This window comes from Ziziphus jujuba, chromosome 9 (assembly GCF_031755915.1).
Source record: "Ziziphus jujuba cultivar Dongzao chromosome 9, ASM3175591v1".
NCBI classification, from domain to species: domain Eukaryota; kingdom Viridiplantae; phylum Streptophyta; class Magnoliopsida; order Rosales; family Rhamnaceae; genus Ziziphus; species Ziziphus jujuba.
Window position 1 is genome coordinate 13,724,418 of NC_083387.1, and position 16,129 is coordinate 13,740,546.

At 32.5% G+C, this 16,129-nt stretch overlaps 2 protein-coding genes across 2 annotated transcripts; one reads left to right on the forward strand and one right to left on the reverse strand.

The window, feature by feature from the left end:
- Positions 1-3,318: 3,318 nt before the first annotated feature.
- Positions 3,319-5,317, forward strand: LOC107426832 (transcription factor bHLH84). Its single transcript, XM_016037128.4, has 5 exons — positions 3,319-3,945; positions 4,061-4,339; positions 4,439-4,504; positions 4,657-4,722; positions 5,036-5,317. Exons 1-5 carry the CDS (start codon positions 3,319-3,321, stop codon positions 5,129-5,131), a joined length of 1,134 nt encoding a protein of 377 aa, XP_015892614.3. The 3' UTR covers positions 5,132-5,317.
- Positions 5,318-6,923: 1,606 nt separating this feature from the next.
- LOC107434644 (vacuolar-sorting receptor 3) lies at positions 6,924-15,383 on the reverse strand. The gene is made up of 12 exons (XM_016046129.4): positions 14,663-15,383; positions 12,572-13,264; positions 12,397-12,485; positions 12,141-12,210; positions 11,987-12,070; positions 11,796-11,872; positions 11,588-11,669; positions 10,419-10,501; positions 10,264-10,330; positions 9,207-9,335; positions 9,000-9,109; positions 6,924-7,436 (listed from the first exon to the last, which is right to left on the reverse strand). The coding sequence occupies exons 1-12, from the start codon at positions 15,000-15,002 to the stop codon at positions 7,332-7,334; spliced, it is 1,929 nt and encodes a 642-aa protein (XP_015901615.2). The 5' UTR covers positions 15,003-15,383; the 3' UTR covers positions 6,924-7,331.
- Positions 15,384-16,129: the final 746 nt, after the last annotated feature.

Sequence of the window (16,129 nt, forward strand, 5' to 3'; positions counted from 1 at the left end):
ATGGGGATGGGGACTGGGACAAAGATGGGGATGGAATTTGAAAAATTGATCCCATCTTGTTCCATTGACATTGCTATCAATAACTAAGATTGCTAGGGATGAGATAACCTATCAAATGTTGATTTAGTGTGGAGGCTATAAATGGTTTAACAAGAGAGAATCGATGGCTCATTATAGTCGTTTATCTTTCCTATCTTTCCTATCGTGACCACTCTAATTCCCCCACCTTTTTGGTGTTCTGGACCCTACTTACTTGCTATATATATTGAAATTTTATATATATATTGAAGATTTATCTTTTCTGGAGAAAGAATTGTAAAAATAATAATAATGATAAAGGAGAAGATTTCATCCACCAAACGGAGCAGAGTGCAACCCTTAAGCAATTTGAGGTCAAAGAATTTGGGGGCGAAGTGCAATCCCTAAGCAATTTGAAATTATATATATATGTTGAAGATTTTGGACAAAGAGCAGGGAATCGCCCCATCTTTAGAAAAAGGCGGAAAGGTGAATCTCCTTGTCTTAGCCCCTTCCCTCCATAAAAATCACCTGGGGGTGTTGAAACAAACCACAATGCACTCAATCATATAGGCAGAGGGGTCAACAGCTTTCAATATCTATGGAAAATCTCCACTAAGCCTAAAGTTAGATGCTCACAGTATGGAAAAGATTTGGTTCCTTTCATAACAAAATTATATATACATATATATATATATATATATGTATGTATGTATGTATGTATAATTTCTTATCTTAGTTAAAAAAAAATAAAAAATAAAAAATAAAATCTTAACTGAAATAAAATAACAGAATAGAGAAATAATTGTATTATTAATGTAAATGAACGAAAAGGTATGAGTTACGTGTAAGGCGCTCTGAGGTGCCAGCCTTCTCAAAATAAATATTGAGGCAGCCGGCCAATTATATCAACGAACTTAAAAATAATAAAATAAAAGAAGAAAAATATAAAATAAAAAACCGAGAGTGAGAGAGAGAGAGAGAGAGAGTTTCAGTTCCATGCAAAGAATGAAATCTGATTTCCTTTTTTGGGCTTGCAAGAGTTTGCTTACATTTAATTATGCAACCGTGAAACGATTTTATTCCTTTTTAAGACGACGGACTCCGTAGCCATCAAACTTAGTCGTGCAATGGTCGGCAAATGATTACAATTAATAATGTCAAATATATATATATATATATATATATTTATCACCCAAAGAAAAAAAAAATGAAAATATTTACGCGTTTATGTGAGCGTGAGGTTCGCCGGAATCTCAGGGAGACTGCTGCTTCTTCTTCTTCTTCTTTCACAATCGATTATTTGCGTCCATTGCTATACATTCTTTAATTACTTTGCCAAAATCAATAAATAAATTTAGTAAAACATGCCAGCAGTTAAAGATAAGTCTTGGAGTTGGTACATGAATTTGGGTTTAAGAACTAATTTTATATGTAAAGTATATATATATAATATCACAGATTTATATATTTTGATGTATATTAAAATGCATGCAAGAATATATATAACAAGTGAAAAAACATGCTTGGAAGTGCATTTTTTAAAACGCATATTTTTTGCCATCTCATTGTTCTCTGCCTTTCCTTTTTTCACTTTTGTTTATTGGGCTCCATTAAATTTAGGTGATTAATTGGGGACGAAGATATACCAAAATCTGTTAAAAAAGTCAGAAAAATATACCATGTTTATACAAAATCTTAGAAACTATCATTTCTATGTCTTCCCTTTTGCAATTTCATTTAGCGTCAACCTACCACACTAATATGTGTATACCCTGGCTAATGTCTGTTCTAATTGGTGAGGAAATTGAAAGATCCAAACGAAGAATATATGTTACATTCTCAGGTTAAAGCACTAGTGTTTCTAAAAGGCTAAAGCTCTTTTAAAGAGAACATGCTTTAAATACAATTTTGGAGTCGTTCCTATCAACTATGGCTTTTTGAATTAGTGATGATTTAACCTAATAACATAACCTTTTCGAATTTGTGTGTATTGAATAGCTGTTTGAGTTGATTGGCACATCTAAGACTCAGTTTTCTTCCTTCATGTTAATGTGCTTGCATGTGAGCAGAGTACAAGATAGAATATATTTTTCATTGTTAGATTTACTTCCTATTAGTTATAGCTTTTGTAATAGTTTGATAACTTGACATGTGGCATCTATACCATGTTAAAACATCATTTTCCCTCAAAGCTTAAGCTTTTAAGAACTGGGCTAATAATGGATTACATACTTTTAACGTATCCAATTCCACTCAATAACAATCTCAACCCCATTTTGGCAAATAACAGCAGAAAACGTGCTAAAACTCTTTTAGTGAAAGAAGAAATTGCAATATTTGATATACTAGAAAATTGATACCGGCTTAATGGTTGCCATTAAATTATATGAGGTTGTTCGAACTTGTACCATGAAATTAATGGTTACCCAGTTCATGATTATAGATGAACGATCCATGGAAATCTAGTTTGCATAGCTTAATAAATCAGTTTAATGGCTAAATTGCACTGACAATTATTGGATTCTTGCTGAAAACTTTTGTCATAGAACACTTGTTGGGCATGAATAGGATTTGAGAAGGGGGACAAAATCCAGTTGGCAAGATAGTACTGTCTGGTTCCAGGTAGTTTTAAGAATGTCAGACTTTTCTTCACGATTTTTATATCAATGTCATTTTTAATATGTTGTTAAGCATAAATTAATGTATGTATATTTGAGAATATTTTAGGACCATCCCCACGTTCTCTTTGTTTGCCAGGTGTGATAATTCTTTCTCTTATCACCGAATCTCTTGCTTATTATGCTGCTATATTTGACCTTTCTTACACAAATAACTGAAAATATTTAGTCCCTTCCCTTTTGTTCCATGATGGTTTTTCCATCTGTTTTTAAACCAGTCTTGGTTTTTTTTTTTTTTTTTTTTTTTTTGGGACCAAAAATTATTTTTTAATAACCCATTATAGTTTGTGTTAATTTAATCCATATTCATAAAGCCGATCCCTCTCTGAGCTGTACTTGGCCTTGTCAGGGACCATAGTGTATTGGTTACAGGGAATTGGGACTTTTTCATGTTCAGAAAAATTATTAGTATGGATTGATCTTATTCTAAAATGTACTAGTCAAATCTCTTCCGACATTCTTCTTCGTTGTTGTTCTTGTGTGTATATATATGTCACTTATATCTCATTTCAAGTGTAAGCCTACACCAAAAAAAAAAAAAAAAAAAAAAAAAAAAAGAAAAGAAAAGAAAAAAGGAAGAGGAAAAAGAAAAAAGAGAGAGAAACAAAATATGGAATCCATGGGAGTTCAGGGAGAATGGACATCTCTTAGTGGGATATACACAGCTGAGGAAGCAGATATCATGGCTCAGTTGCTTAACAATTTTTCAGTTCCGAACGAGCAAGACGGGGATTCAAGCATCGGATCCCTACAAACTGCTTCTTGGCCTGGCCATGAATTAACAATGGACATGGCTTCAGGCAATAATGAAGGTTCAAATTGTACTTTGGAAATTACTAATTCTAATTTGTACAGTTTCTCATCACAAGGAAGTAGTAGTTATAAATATAATACTACTAATGGTAGTAGTATTCTTTATCCCACTCCTCACAAAATGTTGGTAACAAACAACAATTGCTCTACTGCTTCTACATCTATTGATTTCTGCATGGGATTGGGGGATTTGCAATTCACAAATTCCTATCTCATTGGATCAGGCACTGATCATTATTGCTTGAACCAATTAGGAATGAGCAGTGACGGAGACAGGGAAGAAGATTATGGTAATTCAGACAAGCCTGAATCTGTCATCCCACAACAAAATTTGCAGGTTGAAAAGAAAAGTGACATGACAGAATCAGAACACCTAATGGAAGTCAAGGTCACCACCCCATCTACGAAAAGATCTCGAACTTCATCAGAAAATGTAAGTATATATGCAAATGCTTCTCTTACTATCTTCTTACTTGAATGAGGTTGGGATGGGTCGATGTGATTAAGATGTGAGTCTTAATTCTCTCATTGTATAACTGAAAATCCAGGTCCAATCCGACAAGGCTAAAACAAAGTCAAAGAAGAGCAAGAAACTAGTCTCAACTAGCAAGAATATTGAAGAAGAGAGCCTTAATGGTGATCAGAATGGACAGAGTTTAAGCAGTTGTTCCTCAGGAGATGACTCCAATGCCTCACAAGACCCGAGTAGATCAGGAGGGGTAACATCAAGTACTTTGAGTCTAAATGAATCTGTACCTCTCAATTCGACTGGAAAAACAAGAGCAAGAAGAGGATCAGCTACTGATCCTCAAAGCCTCTATGCAAGGGTAAGTTCCAATAGATCCTTAATTTGCACATCTTCTATTTAATTGGAAAAACTTGCTAAGGCCAAACTAAAGTAATTGTGTATAATTTCTATGTTGCAGAAAAGAAGAGAGAGGATAAATGAGAGGCTGAAAATCCTACAAAACCTTGTTCCTAATGGGACAAAGGTATATATGTATATATATATATATATTATATATATTATATATATACACATACATCTCGCATATATAATGACCTTACACTTGTTCTCTTCGTGTCCAACATTTGTGCCAAAATTGCTTAATGAAGAAGTTAATTGGTCCTGTGGAAAATGCAGGTTGATATTAGCACAATGCTTGAGGAAGCTGTCCAATATGTAAAATTCTTACAACTCCAAATTAAGGTAATTAATGACCATCCTGTTTAGAGTTGAATTATTGCATTCCCATTTGATAGTCTGAACTGCACTGGATTAAATTATTTAAAATTTTATTTCTTGCTAATCTTAAATTATTCTAGTCCAATCCAATGCAATCCAACATCCTCCATACTATTACTGGTGGATTACTGGTGGTTTGGAAGACTGACTTCATGAATCGGATTTAAATGTGATTAGAATATTGATCCAAAATTGGTCTTTTTCTTTTTTTTCTTTTTTCTTTTTTTTTTCTTTTTTTTTTTTTTTTTTTTTTTTTTTTTGTTTGGTATTTATGCAGCTGTTGAGCTCTGATGATCTGTGGATGTACGCTCCCATTGCTTACAATGGAAAAGACATTGGACTTGATCTGAAGCTTACATTGGCAAAGGAATAGTAGAAGACAAAGAAGTTGGAATTGCGCTTCATTTTTCTGTTAAAAATATTCTTCTACTTATTTATATATATAGCCGTTTATATGGTAAACTCTACGTAATTTTGATTATGTAAAAATCTTCGAAAGTAATTATCCAAGTTTGTCCATTTTAATTAATCTAATACAATGGAACCGATAAGCAGAAACCTGATCTGCTACTAAAAATGTATGTTACTCTTGTCTAATTCATCATTTAATTTAAGATTGCATAGTTTTGTAATATCCCATGCATGTACCATTAATTTGAACAAAAAATTATTATTCTTCTCAACCGGATATTATGGTTAAGAATTTTTGTAAAATGAGATGATTAGTCTCTCATGGAAATGATCTCATATGAATGAGCTTGCTGGAAAATATCTAGTAGTTTATGATGAACCCCAAACTTACATATGCTTGGTAATTGATTGATATGCTTGTTTTTTGGCTGTTTTAGATTTTAATACCTCTACTTTCAAAAGTTATATTTTTGAACTTCTTCAAGTTTAAAACATTGTAATTTAGACTTGTAAATTTAAATTTGTTGCATTTTATCCAATTTTCTTCTATAACCAATGATAGTTATTAGTTTAAGAATACTAAAATGTAAATCTTTAAAGTAAAAAATTAAAATTACAACAAATTGAACCAAATTGCATTTTAATATCGATATGGAAGTCTAGAAGTGAAGTTATTAATTGCCATTTTAATATGGTTGCTGTTGCTGTTATTAATATTAATTAATAGTAATCAACTCCCAACATAAAAAACTAAGAGCATCTCCGAACAAATAACTTAGAAATGTCGTGAGGTCAAGGCCTTTTTTCTTTTTCATTTTTATTTATTTATTTATTTTTAGATATTAAAGATGGAGATATTCAAACTCAGGATAATTGCTAAAGCAAATTGATTTTGCCATTGGAGTATCCTAACAAAGACCAATGGCGAGTGGTATTTTGCTGGTAACTTTTGGGCAATGCAGCAATGGATTCTGAACAACTTCATCTCCCTTTTATAAAAAATTGAAAAAAAAAAAAAAGAAAAAAAGAATCAGAAAAATGCTTTAAATTTGCATGATCATGCATTTAAAAGCCTCTTCTCTTTTTATTGTATAGAGGAGGATGAAAAAGGGATATAAGTAAAGAAAGTGCAACAATAAATATGTCAAATTTTTTTTCAAAATTTTGATAATTGATTATATAATAATTTTTTAAAGATGTTAAATTAATATTATTATATATTTATGAAAAAGTAAATCGATGTCAAATAATAGATATTAAAATTTTAATAAAAAAATTTAATTAACTTATCCATAAACAAAAGAAATAAAAGCTGCAATATTCGAATTACTTCTTTTATTTTTCAAACTTAGAGAACAACTTGTATTTGACCAATCACCATTAGATCTAACATGCTCACGTGGCAATTCAATTGATATAAATATGGTATCATTTCTTCTATAATAGGTTTTCAGTTTGAAAATAAATAATTACAATTAATTAACAAGTGTCCCATTAATAACCGGTGATGCTCACCAACTAATGACAAATACAAAAACTCTTTTCAACACAGACAAACAAAGTTTTGGCAACAAAATAGGAAAACTCTTTCTATAGATAGACATACAAGGCTTTAGCACCAGAGAAGGCAGAAATAACACAAACATTTGACATTTTTTTTTAAGATTGGTGAATGTATGACAGTTATCCTCCATAACCAACACATATCTATAATTTACTTCATAGGTAGATCCTCTTAACATAAAAAAAAGCACTAAACTAAACAAATACTTCTTCATTAGAAAAACGAAAATGCTACTCTTCAGTAAAAGATAATTGTTACATTAAGTTTTAACCTGTCCTAACCTGGAGTAAAATTACATTGTTGGATTTTATATCAAGAACAAGTTTCATAGAACGAAATCGTAAGAAGCTACAGCCAAATATCTGCCCCCAAATCAATTCCTTCCTTTCAAGTTTCAAACTGTCAGCACGTTAAAAGTCCTAACAAACAAGCGGGCATTTCCAAATTTGCATTAACTTATTGTCCAACATATGTTACAGAAATTTATATGTTTACACCCCAAAAATTCAGTGACCGGATGAAGAAAAGGCGTATCAACATACACATCCATGCTTCGCCATATAAAATTCATCAGAGACTATTGATGGACGACCTTTTTTCATGCACGCTCATGCTCATTATCAACATGATTTGGAACTTCTGCTTGACTGTCCAGAGGCATATACTGCGCCATTATGGCTCTGATTTCAGAATCCATGTATGACTGCAAAATCAATAAAAATCATCAAAAACCTGAAAGTGTTTTTTAACTAATATAGAGGAAGAAACTTTTTTACTTTTCATCACTGTTATACTCTATTTATCCTCTAAAACAATCCAGGCTTGCAAATAATTGTTGGCCATTTCTAAGCCTCAAGAAAACAATAGCGAGAGTTGGGAACTCCTAGCTGCCTTCATATTTCTTGCAAATAATTGTTGGCCATTTCTAAGGCTCAAGAAAACAATAGCGAGAGTTGGGAACTCCTAGCTGCCTTTATATTTCTATCGAATAGTCCTCCTACCAACGTACCTTGGCTGTAATTACTAATACTAATTTCCATCAAGCATAGCTAAAGCCTAGTTATAGGTATGTCTGATATGCCCAGGGGAAAAAATAAAAATAAAAATAAAAAATAAAAATAGGAAATTAAGATTACCTCAAGAATCCCTATCTAATCCAAACTGATAAAATTTGAAATATACCATTAATGCAATTTGACAACTCCTAGCAAATTATAGAGTAAATTACTGTATATTATGATGTTACAGCAATCAGAAAAGTAGGTCATCCATTATTTAGAGATTTTTGGTTGTGCGTGTTGTGCATATTGGTGGGTTTTTACCAAGCTACCAAGTGATATGGGAAGATTGGATTCTTCCTTCTTTTTTGAATTTTAAAATTTGTTCACTTATCACACACTTAATTGAGCTATTCTCTCACCTTTTCTTTCCTTTTTCCTTACCAATAGTTGTACATGATAACAAATAATAGATAACTAAATAAAAGAGCAATCCACAATAATATCGATCACTAGAAAATTTTCATAACATAGAAGAAAAACAAACTGAAAGCTAAAACATTCAGGAACTTTTATCATTGGACAGATAACAAGCAAAACTCCTAATACCAGCTCCACTTGCATGCACGTTGACCACTAGCATGTGAATGTGCTAACATAAGTCATTGCAATATTGTGTAATATAGCTGTTTAAACATTCAATATAATGCTGTCTATTTCTTGAATAAAAAAGATTGCCAACCCAGTTAATCATAAACCCTCAAGCTCCAGCGACCAAGTGATTGGGAGTTTACTATAGACACAATAGTGTGCCAATTATAGCCCCTATCCATTTTAAAGCTTACTTATAACTTCAGCCTGCGGCCTCAGGCATGTTTAAAATTTTGAATACTAAATGTAATATCAGGGTTTTAGTCAATTATTAAATAATGTACTATAACCCACTTCATTAATGCATGCTTCTCCAAGCCATCCTACAGGCCAATTGAAAATGATCCACGACTCGTGCATGTTTTTCCTATTGGACTCTTAGCACAGTACCATACGTACTGAGATTTGATCTTATGGAAACAGTGAAAAAGGCAATCTAATGCATGGTAGAATATTAAACATAAACATGTCAAGTCTGCAAAAACAATCTAATGTATATTACTTCAGCTAGTCAAGTCAGTCTAAATGGCAATCTAATGCCAGAAAACACATTGGAGAATCCATACTAAACATAAACATGTCAAGTCTGCAATCACAATGTAATGCAACAAGCTTACCCTTAATCTGTATTTGTACACAAGATAGGCCCCTCCACCAGCCATAGCCAACCCAATTATAATGACCCAAACAGCAGCCCAAGCAGATTTTGGCTCCCTTGCAGTCTTACCTGAAGACGATCATGGGAAGGACATAAAAACAAGAAACAGTTATACAAGTCTAAAATATATTTTTTTACTTCAAAAAGCTTTGGTTGCAGGACTCACTTATGCAGGTATCATGGTCCCTGATATACAATAGATCCCCACTACAACTGCAGTCATAGCTCCCCCACTTGTTTTTGCAGCTGCACTCAGGACACTGACAGGCTTTCCTCTCTTTGCATTCATCAATATCTGTTGGGGAACAAAACAACAAAATATGAATGATTTTAAAACATAAAATATTTGTTGAACAATATTTTTTGGTCTAAAACTTCCAATTGCAAAGGTGCAAATTCATTTGACCATGATATAAATTCCCTCCATACCAAATGTTGTTTCAAATAAATTAGCAGAAACAGTCATATATCTGCAGAAGAGAAATTGGCAATCTTCTTCAACTGAATATTGTTCTACTCATTATAAAATAAATATGCAATTCAGTATGCCATGACCCATGAACCCTCAAGATTCATCCCGAATTCACCGCTCTCAATGGAAATAAAAGATCAAGAAGTATAACAAAAAGTATAGGCCACTAATTTTAATGGAAAACCATAGAGTTGTCCAGGTTGACTTGTCAAGTAGCAAATTATTTATTTTGCTTTTCCGATAATATCTAAAATAAAATAAAAAATTAGAATAGGGTTTAATTTGCCATCATCATAATAAATCCCAAGCCAATAACATTAGGGTTTTATTTATAACTGTTTGAATCAAGTCCCAAATTAACTGACTAGAGTTCAAACCAACTAGAGGTCCTGAGTCCTGACTTTGGATGTAGGGTTGACCATTCTCATCAACTACTAAATGCATAGGCACCAAACTAAGAATTCATGCTATGGGGCTCTATATACAAGATTAAAGGTCATACAGTTAGTATATATTGATATTCATAACTTTACATCTGGAAGCCATTTTGCATCCAATAACAAAGAAGCTCCCAAATAAAAGGCAAATTCACTAAAATTCAAAAAAGGGGAATATAATCATGGCACAGTCTCGTTTCTGACAATCCAGAATTGTCTGAAAGTTGCACTCTTGGCCCTCAAAACGTCCTTCTATTAGCCGTTATGGAACATTAAAAAAATAAAAATAAAAACAAAAATAGATTGAATCTTACCTACACAACTGTTGACTCCATCACCTTTAAAGCCAGTTGGACAACGGCATTTGACCTCCCCATCATCCTGTTAAATAGCATCAATGCAACATTAAAACCCAAGTAGATGATGATGGGAAATCTTCAAACAAAAAGAAAATTGAATGATCACATACTGTACAAGCAGAGAATGCATGCCCATCTCGGGCTTCATGCCAACAGCCTCCATTATTTATCTTGCACCTTCCAGGTCCACTTGCTGAAAGCAGAAAGTATACTTAAACAAAATTATAAACCAAAAAAGCTATGTGATTTAGAAAGAATATAAATGAGGTCCATCTTAAAACTAAGACAAGCTTTCTCGTATTGTTTGATTAGTTTGTGCATCCATATATGATCAATATATTATAATGCCACAACTCGTACTTCCTCAAGAAGCAGGTTTTTTGGACAGTTAGGATAGAGAAGGTGAAAAAAGTGAAGAAAATGTCATCAACTACACATCCAAAAAAGAAAACTCAAAAATCATAGCATGTCAGCATAAGAGAACAAGGTAAATTTCAGAATTTCCCCAGATATGCAACACGGAGCTTCCACAGGAACTAAATAAATTAATCCATATACATGGTACTCTTTCTTCAATTATTTTTCCACCCTAGAAGAATGTAAAGCACCATAAATATAGAAAAGTGGTAATAATTATAATCTAGAGGGTAGTTTTATCACCATATCATTCAATCAATAATCGATAAGGTAACATGCATATGTTACTTAAAGAGAAAGGATAAAAGGGTACAACTTGGATAGGTCGTCAATCCACAAAAAACGTGAAATCCATACACCTTCAACCCCCATTACGTCTTTCTAAATATTAAAGTACAAATACTTCTTTTCATTCATCATGGTCTCAGTACAAATCCACACCCCACCAATCCCAACCCTGCCAAAGAGTCAAAGAAAGACCTCTTGAGGCCCAATATCAGTGCATATTTTCTATAATTGCAAGAAAATTTTCAAATATTGATGGAGTAAAAGTTAATAATGAGTTGATGTCTAGCACATTACATAATTTAAACATTGTATCCAGAAGGAAAATTTAAATAATAATGATATCTAGCACATCAAATAATTTAAACATTGTATCCAGAAGGAAAATTTAAATTATACAAATTGTAAATGAACAAACAATCAATATTCACTGGTTTAAAGATGCATGACAATAATAAGCATCCACAATGTTCAATAAGCATTCATCGGGCCATTCATGTCCACTGTCTTCTTTCCCTCTTTTTTTTTAATGAGTTGAAGAGCAGGGGTTAGGGAAGAGCAGGGAGGCAAATTTTACCTTCACAGGTAGTATAACCATCTCCCTTGAATTTCACTCCATCAACCAAAGGGCACTCACATACTCTCCCACGGAATGTATCCTGAGTAAATTAGCCAAAAAAGTTAGAATAAACCTAGAAAAGCTAGAAAACTTACAAAAGAAAAAATAAACGAGGAAGAAAAGTCACAACCAGAAACCTGCTTGATAAACGAGTTTTAAATTTTACCTTGCATGCAGTAATATTGGCCCGTTTATCTCGCCAGCAACCTCCATTATTATCCAAGCATTCATTTGTCTCCACATCTGAAAAAAAAATAAAATAAAATAAAGAGCCAACCCAAAGAAGTTCAGGCTAGAATAAACAAACCATAGAAAGATTATACGTAATTAGTTTAAAACATACTAATAAGAACTTACCACCACTTAAACAAACTGCTGGCTCTGTAGTTTCTTCAAAACCAGAACAGATGGCCTTCAGGACAGCACCTTTCTCCAACTTTCCTGCAAGAAAATATTTAAGAGAGGGAAACACCTAGGTTGTTATCTAAGAAACAGAAGCAGGAAGACCCACCTCGGTATTGTCGATTGTTGACAACAAGGGTAGGCAATATGGTTACGTCACCTCTTGATCCTTTCCCAACCTACAAAATATGTTCTCATCAAATAGGAACGCATAACTTGGAGTAAATATACAAATATACCAATTCCAAAAATTATATGACATGGATGCAATTACCAAACTACCATTTAAGAGATGTTAATGATGTAGTTAAAAAATTTAAAGTATAAACTTAATCATATAAAATGTATTAAAGAGAAGCTATTACTTGTGCATCTTGCTCTTCTTTCAGAACAGGGTTTTCGGAGTCTGCATTAGGGTCGCCCATGCACTTGTCAATCTTTTTGGCATCAAGCCCTGTCAAATTTCACATGAACTCTCAAATCAATTATCGTAATTATCAACATCCTCAGTAATGTAATAATGTAATGGTTACTATTTACCAAGAGATTGAATGACAGCATCAGCGCATTCCTTGTTGTATTTTTTATCCTTCATAGGACATCTAATTTGAAAATCAGTCACATAGTCCCACCAGATCCAAGCCTTTTTGGTCTCATTTGCCACTTTAAAAACACATAGCTGCCTTAAGTTTTCTAAAACCACATCTTTCCCTTCATAACCGGAACTGAAGTCCTGTTCAGGATCAGGAGCACAGTATCTTCCATGATTGATACACTGGGACTTGCATTGCTTGCTCAAGGTAAATGCTTGGGGACAATACCAAGTTATGTAATGAGGTGTGAATTGAGTGTAACCACCTTTCTCAAGAATCTGAGCTGCACCCTTAAAATCTTTCACAAATTCCATCAACATGTCACACTTAACACCACATTCATCATTACTGTTGGTCCATAGTTCATATTCCACACGATCATCTGGGTGGGGGACAGATTCTCTCCAGTCAAGATTCACATTGACCATATCCCCAGAACTGATAGCTTTCTTTAGTGTTTCACCGAAACTTTTATCAATGAGTGCTGATGGAATTGTGATATTCTCAATGTATTTGGCGGTTGAACCATCTTCTTCAGGTGAGTCCATTGTTATGAGTGGTTCCTCAATGTCATCAGCAACAAGAACTGCAGAAGCCCCCGCCTTCTGGGCATTCCAGACCTTCAGAGCAAAAAAGCAATCTGAAAAGCAAGGTGTGAAGTGCTAAATGACTTTGATCAATAACATAATAATTCATTTTTTTTATAAAAAACATAAAACTTGCTCTTTTTCCCTTTGAAAGCAATAAAAGAAAATAATTGTGCAGGAAATAATTGATAATGAATTTAAAATAACATAACAAACACATACATTATAAATTTATTATTGCTAGAAGGCTAAATTAACCAACCATTGTTGTTCAAAAATTTATCCAACAAAAATGGAACATTAGCAAACATCCAAAAAGAACACATTATGACAGATCAAACTGCCATCGACCCTTTAAGTTCAAAATTTGTGTACAACATACATATTAAAGTAGATTCACTTTTCGTAGGAATGAATACAAATAACCTTATACCTAGCACAATATCATAGTGAAAACTTAATTAATAAACAAATATCCAGGAAAAGTAACCAGTAAATCAAAAAAACAAAACCCAACAGAAACTTTAACTACTTTAAGAAGATATGTAGCTAAAGACATCTATTTTTTTAAATTATGAACAGCTAAACTAATGCTAGGGAAAAAAAGGTGAAGTAGTTAACAATCTTCAACAGCTATAGTAAAAAAGACCAATGTAAATCAGTTATGGTTTAAAAGGAGTATTTTCAACCAAAAAAAAAAAAATTTTAAACGAGTATCAACCAGGCAAAAGGGTCAGACAAATTTTCTAGCTTGCTTATAGCCTCGTTTTCAAATTAAATATTAATAATAACAAAGACACCCAAACCAAATGAAAACGTCAAAACTGAAAAGAAGCATGAAAGAAAAGGGTAAACTTTCATCAAACATAATGATCAAGAGAAAGTTCAGTCATTCCAACTATAATGAAGGCACTCCTCAATTAACTCAAACAACTTGAAAACTTTTAAATGACGAAAAAAAAAAAAAATTAGGACCTCATCATATTAACTAAATAGAGCAATAAAAATGAATTTGGAAAAGAACATCCTCAATCAACCAGATTCGACATTTAAAACTCAAGCCAACTTATAAAAAAGTAAAGAAATAAAAAAAAAAAAATCTTAAATAAGAAAAAGAGACTCGGTATCATCCGAAGCAACAATATCAAGCAAAAAATAAAATAAAATAAAATTCGATAGAAGGAAGAAACTAAACCTAACGAAAACTACAGCAAGAGAACGACTTGCTCAAACAGCAATATACTGTACAAACCAACAACACATAGAACTTCAAATACAATACCATTTGAGCGGAAATAAAGCTGAATAAAGCAAATTTGTTCCAGATTATCAAAAGGGTACCTCAAGAAAATAAAAAATTCAAGAAAAAATCCATAGAAAACGATTGAACCAAAAAAAAAAAAAAAAAAACAAAAAAAATGCAAAATTAGTGAAAACCAGCAAAAGGGTACCTCCGCGATCGACCAAAACGAAGGTAGGGAGAGCACCGGGCTTGGATTTGAAAGAAATTCCAAAGTCAGTGAATTCCTTGCAGCCCTTCTGATTCTCTTTGGGGTACACCACAGCTCCAGCCATGCTACCTCCATACTGAGGTATCCCAAAGTTGCCAATGGCGCTGTCATGGGTGCCTCTGATTTTCTCTGGGGATGTCACCCTCAAGTTGTTCTTCTCCACTACAAATCTCGCATTCGACAACGGAGTCAACAGCAACAACAACAACAACAAAAACCCTAGAAAGAGTCTCACCGCTGATCCGTGAAGCTCCATTTTCGGAGAGGCAAAAAAGCCCATCAATTTTTTTTTTTTTTTTGGTTGCTTTAGAATATTAAATATATGGGTCTTCTTCAAAAACCCAATTAATACCAAAACAGAGAGATGAAAATTGAAAATCTCTGCTTTTTTTTTTTTTTTGTTTGTTTTTGCTGACACTCTAAATTGGTCGAAAAAAAAAATCCTAATAAATTACATAAACAAATAAAAAGTGGGTCTGTTCCTTTTTTTCGTTCTTAATAATTTTGCAAAGCTTAACGGGAAAAACCAAAAAATTAAAAAAAAATTAAAAAAAAAAATCCCCCAAAAATGGTTGATTTTGTTACGGGTTATGGCGACGGAGATTTATAGAGTGCGTAGTTTTTTTTTTTTATTTCTTTTTTTTTTTTGGTGGGCTATGGTGGTATTAAGGAAGTAAGTCTATGTTCCTAGTTTTGGCGTGTGGGAGACAAACCAACGCCTTTGAAAAAATGCAAAACATTCTACTTTCATCTTTACTGTAAAGCTTTTATTTTTATATTTTTATTAAATAAAAATTGTTCAGAATTATAATAATAGTAATAATAGTAAATATAAACATTTTAGAAAAAAATAAATAAAAGGTTAAGAAATTGGGAAATTCTGTATATAAAAGAAATAGTGGAAGTGAGAAAGTTCTTTGGAGATAAATTGAATTAAGAAACTGCACTAATTTCCAAATTTTGTTTATTTAATATCTTCTGCCACGTTGAAACTATCAGTGGCAATCTCGTAAATGTGTTTACACAATCCACTGTATTTTTTCTTTTTCTTTTTTGTGGGTATATGGTACACTGTGTAATTAATCATCTCCTCTCTACCACAAATTATAATTTATTTATAATATATACATAAATAAATTATATTTATCTTCATATATGTATCTATGTAATTAATCATCTATGTATCTATATATATATTTATCTTCATGTATATAATAGATATCAATTTCTACATGTGCAATTCATGAAAAGTATGTTCATTGTATATTTTGCATGCAGCCCATGCGCCTCCCATCACTATCATTTGTGTTTTTTTTTTCTTTTTTTTTTTTTTTAATCTACAAAAAGTATAGATAATATATAAATGACAAATTAGTATTTTATTTTTGAGTTTGAAGTATTTCCCTA